The sequence below is a fragment of the Pyxicephalus adspersus genome, chromosome Z, assembly GCF_032062135.1.
Source record: "Pyxicephalus adspersus chromosome Z, UCB_Pads_2.0, whole genome shotgun sequence".
NCBI lineage: Eukaryota > Metazoa > Chordata > Amphibia > Anura > Pyxicephalidae > Pyxicephalus > Pyxicephalus adspersus.
The window spans coordinates 54,047,998-54,053,997 of record NC_092871.1 but is presented as its reverse complement, the minus strand read 5'-3'; the positions used below and the strand labels follow the sequence as shown (position 1 = coordinate 54,053,997).

General features: G+C 41.9%; 1 protein-coding gene across 2 annotated transcripts in view; it reads right to left on the bottom strand.

The window, feature by feature from the left end:
* LOC140343219 (methyl-CpG-binding domain protein 1-like) overlaps positions 1-2,368 on the bottom strand; it is a 46,624-nt gene extending 44,256 nt beyond the window's left edge. For both annotated transcript variants that reach the window (XM_072429782.1, XM_072429783.1), the window contains exon 1: positions 2,220-2,368. In XM_072429782.1, coding sequence (XP_072285883.1) covers positions 2,220-2,321 — 102 coding nt within the window. In that variant the 5' untranslated portion in view covers positions 2,322-2,368. The remainder of the gene's footprint in view (positions 1-2,219) is intronic.
* Positions 2,369-6,000: the final 3,632 nt, after the last annotated feature.

Here is a 6,000-nt window from a genome sequence, read left to right as displayed (position 1 = left end):
TTCTTCATGGAAAAATAAGACATCCCCCTGAAAATAAGACCTAGGGCATATTTTGGCATTTCAAAAAATATAAGACAGTGCCTTATTATAGGGGAAACAGGGTAGTTGGTGGCCCCTGTATTGTGACCCAACTCATTAGTAACCACCCAAAAACAGCCAGGTGGTCACTGAAAAGTGCCAGGAGGTGCACCTGGCTAAAAGGGGCTGGGGGGAACATTGCAATGTATTTGAATATACACTATTTTTATATCCAGTGAAAAAAGCTTCTTTGGGCGAGGCTGCTTGATGTTAAAAAGTGCAAAGAACTAATTTTTATTTTTGTGTAACTGTGGGACTTTTAATCTATATACATTTTTCAAGAAATGTATAATGAGGTTAATAGTGTCTAAACACCCCTTTAAAGGATGCCAAATGTTCCTTGGTCCTTCCTAATACAAAAATCCAAGATTAAACTTATCCTGATTAAGTTTACTTTCTTCTAAGAAACAAAGATATTTGTTAGATGGCTCTAGTGACTGGTTTCCTTCTCTGGAGTAAGGTGCAGATTGCTTGACCTCCTTGGTTACACTACATACACATATGCGATGGTTCTCATCCGATAATCGGCTCAAGGCTCATATCAGACGAGAAGCTTGCGTGTGTACAGTGCAGGTCGTCCATCGTCTGAACAATCGTCCTGGCGGATCCAAGAATGATAGATTAGGAATGATCGTAATGCAAATTAAGGGGAGAGAGTGCTGTGCCGCTTCGTCATGCTCCCCCTCTCCGTAAAGCAGAATGGCGCTTTATGTACAGCGCTCGTTCATGCATCCTGCAGTCATATGTCGTTGGAAAGGATCGTGAAAGATCCTTTTCAATGACAACTATTGCATGTGTGTACGTAGCTCAAGAATTGGAAACATCTTGCTCATTATCTGTTCACTGTTTAATATCCATTACCTGTGGTGACATGGAGGTGCATTAGAGCACATGGGTGGCATGGCAAACTTGTACATTGGGAAAGGCACCATTAATGCTGAACAACCTACAGAGATTTTGGAGCATTATATGCTGCCATCCAGATGACATCTGCTTACTTAAAACGACAAACCCCATTCTACACATACATCAACGGCACTGCTTCCTAGTTAGGCAAATTTGGGTGCTAAACTACATGCAGTTCAGATCAGTCAGGTATTGAAAATATCTGACATTTTGAAATTACAAATACAGCTTGAAAATTCTGAATGCCTGTGCAGCTAAAACCTCACATTACACAAAAATGGGTCAACATTTCACTACAACAAAAACATTTACAATTATAAAAAAAAAAAAAATAGAGCACATTATATCCCCTGATCCTGTTTTTTCCCTGCGGACATCAAATTCAACACTAACATAAATTAAAAAAAAAAATGAAAATGCAAATGTTTGCAAATTATCTCCTTTCCCTCTCAACATAATGCTAATGAAATGACTACATAAACCTGTCTTTTTTACATATCTGATTTCAGATACAGTAACAATTACCAAGGCTCTGTAAAAGCAGGCAGATTATGGTTGGTGAGAGAGAAGGGATGAGCAGGAGGATGAACATACTGCCCTTGTGGAAGCTGTACTAATGCCTGCATGTGGTGCTGCATGCTTATGATTGAAATGTTTCCATTGAATGAAAGAGGTGGGGACAAGGACAATCAGCATGGAAAGTAAAAAGTTAGATGATGCTGGATGCCCATGAGCCACATGCTCAAATTTGCTGCAGCTTCAAATGGACACCATGATCAGACTGTTTGTAGGGGATTTGGAGCAGCTAATCTAAGCACAAGAGAGGAGTTTGTACAAGTCTGAAGGCTGGGATGGCGCAGAAACGAATTGCAAAGCCAAGCACTCTCTTCTTGTACGATGTGTGCACTGTTAGGGTTGTATGTGAGAGTAAATAATATTTTTTTGAAATACACATAAATAAATATTTCTTTTCACACAGTACGAAATGTGAATGCATTCCGCTTTAATACAAACATCATATTTCTTCCACAGCAAGTGCAATGTGTATGAGACAAGAGCATTCCTTGCACTGTAAACAGGAAGCCATATGAACACATATAGCGTGCAGGGGATGAGATGCCCCCAGCAGTATATAGGATAAACATGGCTGCCAGGGACTCCCTGGATTCCTATCAACCTGCACCACTAAGTCACCCTTGACCATTCCGTCCCGCCTTCCCGGTTTCTTTACCTACCTCTTTTATTCGGTATGGTGTAATCAGCAAGCAGCGGGCGGGAGACTTACAGGAAACGGAAATCAGATCTTTCTTCTTCCGCTTCAGAAGAGAACTCTCCATACCCCGCCACCATGCACATCCAAAACGAGGCTTGCGACGCAAGCGCAGCCGCCTATTGGTCAGTCCGAGTTAGTGCTAAAATGGTGGCCGGTTGATTAACAAAGGGGCGGGCGGGCGAGATTGTGGCGTCTGTTTCCTGTGCTGAAGAGGACCTGTCACCAACATTTCATGTATAGGGCACAATAGATAGAGAGGGTGACGGTACAAATAATGCTTGTACTGCGCAGGGGCACAGTGCCTTGTGGTATCTGGAACGCCTATCACCAGACCTGGGAAAGAAGGGAAGGGGAAGGGAAGGTGATAAGGATAAGTTTGGGCATCAGAAGAGGATTTAAGCTCCAGTGTTCAGACAGCTGGACAGGGTTGGGTAATTTGGTGGAATGCCTCTCTCACTGCTCCAGCCCTTTCAATTAAATTTCCCCCTATGTCCAAGGTAGGGAATGTAACAAGGAAAATGTTGGGTAGGTTAAAAAAAACCCATATGGGGGCACATCTGGAGTCATGTTTTGATTCCACATGGGTGTCCCCAACCTGCAAGCAAAATGTGTGGCTGACTGAATATAGAGCCACCCAAAGTTGAACATAAGCCACTTGGAGTAGTACAACTCATGACCCCGGGCCTCAACTAAATACCATTTGCTATGGGCATGGAGGCATGGCACTGGGGTACCTCTTTTTTTTTTGGCCTACTGACTATGTATGATATCTATGCTTGCCAACCAGGAGATTGTCGAATAGATGAACCTTGAATATTCCAATAAGCACGCAATCCAAGTGGTGTCACATAGTCTTTAGGGCTAGTTGAGACTGGTGGGGAGGTTACAGTGTGGTTATCATCTCCACCCAACCTTGTACATGTACGAGGTTTGTCTATTGCCCAACTGTGTTTCTATCTCCTAAACAATGCAATGAGAACTAATGAGCACTTGCAATTATAACTTTGTCTAAACTCACACGACCTGTCACTGTTTAATGCCGTTGTGTTTCCTTTCATGCTGAAATCAGGATAAACTTTCAGCAAAAGCAAAAAGAGTGATGCAAATAAATTTGTGCAGACATTCTGCAGCAACTTGAGGTGCACCCAAACTTTTTTCAAACAGTCATCACTTGTAATGATCCCTGGATTTTTACGTATGATCCTCAAACAAAATGACAGTCAATGCACTGGAAACACCTTCATCACTAAGACTCCAAATTCAAAGCCATGCTCATCCTAATTTTTTACACAAGGGGTGTCATTTTGGCAAAATGGGTTCCAGAAGGTGCAACAGTTAACCAACCTTATTAAAGGAAGTTTTGACAAAGCTGAAAGAGTCAGGAAAACATGGTCTAAAAGTCCAAATATGCTATCTCCCAGGTGGCAAGACAATCCAATGAATGGGGTGACAAACCCGGAAAGCTCCTGGCTAACGTGCTTAGATCCAAAAAGTCAGCAACATACATCTAAAAAAAAAAAGAGTACGTGCAGAGACTTGGTTCACTTCTCTTCGGAGGTGGCATCAGTCTTCCAAGAATTCTACCTAAAATTATACCAGGTACTCCAGGGAGAGACAAACGAGAGGATAGACGCTCCCTTATAAAAACGTACTTACAAAAACTACCTAAATACCGCTGGATAAACTAGTACCACTAGAAATGGACAATATCAAGGCTACTTTTAAATCATCTCCACTGGGTAAGGTTTCAGGGCCAGACGGTTTTTAACAGTATCAGGAAATTCTCATGTCATGTACATCAATGGTTTGACTAGCAGAACTCAGATGAGTAAGGAGTGTCTAAGAGCCCACATCACTGTGTTAGTGTTAGCGATGCGAGATCCACCTGTGCAAACGCAGGGTTTAAAAGGCTGGGGACAGTTCCTCACGGGATCTCTCTCTGATGCACCACATGCAAAGGTACAGCCAGCAGACCCTACTTTTATAAACTAACGCCAAGAAAGTTTTTGATCGGGTGGACTGGCTGTACCTGTCCACTACGTTAAGGCATATAGGATTGGGGCCCAAGATGGTTATTTGGATAATGGCGCACTATTCATGCCCAACTGCACAGGTTTGTATTAATGGCACCCTGTCTGCCTCCTTTCCCTTGTATAATGGAACTAGGCAGGAGTGCCCGTTGTCTGCTTTTTACCATATCCTGTGAGCCCTTTTTGAACACAATATGTCTCAATTCCAGTGTGCATGGGGTGGAGGCAGGCTCGGGTGCACACAAGCCGGCTGCTTATTTGGATGATATATTGTTTTTTATCCAGCAGCCCAGGATAACCCTTCCTGCTCTACTATCAGAGTTTGATGCCTTTGGCCAAATCTCCAATTTCAAAATAGGTTTAAGCAAATCTGAAATCCTAAATATTAATATGCCATATCAAAATTTAGTACATTTGAATCCCAGTTTCCCCTTTGCCTGGCAAACTAATCTCTCACTGCGCCTCCGTTAGCTCGGCATATTTCCCTTAATAGAAAAAATGCCCCTTCTGTGCATGTCCGAGATAAGGGCATGGGCAGAAGGAGCACCCAGATGCATGACGTAGGTATCCCGGGAGGCTCTGCGCTTCCATTCAGTCTTGAACGCCTACGGTGCCTAAAAAAAGGGTGTTGCACTTAAAACAATAAAATACCAATTCACATTTTTCCTTCACATATAAGGGTTGTCTACCCTTTTATGTAAAGTTAAAATGTTGAGTTTGAGTCTAATTTAACCAGACTGTATCTATTGTGATAATTATTTACAAGTACTAACTGCCATTAAAAAGGACAATCAGAAGTGGAAGAAGTTATGTCTATCATGGTTTAGGAGAGTAGAATGTCTTTCCCAGGATTTTATGTTTTTCAAATGCTCCCTCATATTCCAGCCTTCTACTGCCGATGCCTAAATAGTCTGGCAATCTCATTCATTTGGTATCACTCAAGACCCAGAATTTCTTTAAGAATACTATAATGCCCTAAACCCAAGGGAGACTGGGTATGCAGGACTTCAGGCAATACTAAATTGCCTGTATTGCCGGAGTATTTAATTAGCAATATGACAGCCTCTCTAAGAGATGGATTGTATTGGAAATGGCTACTGGCTGCTTTGTGGTTGCCTTAGCCCCGATACATGCCCTGTAACAGTGCTGAAATTCAGATGGTTTTATACCCCCTGTGATATTGGGGATACCATTGATTCCTTATCTCCCCTTTAAATATAAAATTGCTCCTCTTAACACACCAGGGTCATAAATTTCCCCTTATCAGATATTTCTTGATGTGCCAACCAGCATCATTCCAGACCCTCTAGTTTACAACGCCCATTGTAAAAAGTTGGAGTTTTGTGTCTCCTGGTGTCATAAAACTCAGATGATGCTAGTAGTGTGGCCCCTGATTGAACTCTGAGCTGTATTCAGAAACCCATTTATTATTAATCTTTAAATTTCCACTATACCAATCTGTATAAAGTAGTAGTTGACTGATTTGTAGCTGGATCTTTATGGGAAGCATTTTAAAAACAAGAACTAGTCTCCTAGGCCTCAGTGATTCTGGTGAACCATAAGTCCCAGGCATGCCTAGTTTGGACTCCGTATTTTGTGGTGATTAATATTCTGGGGGTTGGCATTTCATAAAACCTTAATTTATGAAATTATTATTAATGGCTAGAACAAGGACATTTAGGAAGTGTCCACAAGGATCGTAATCCATGTAGA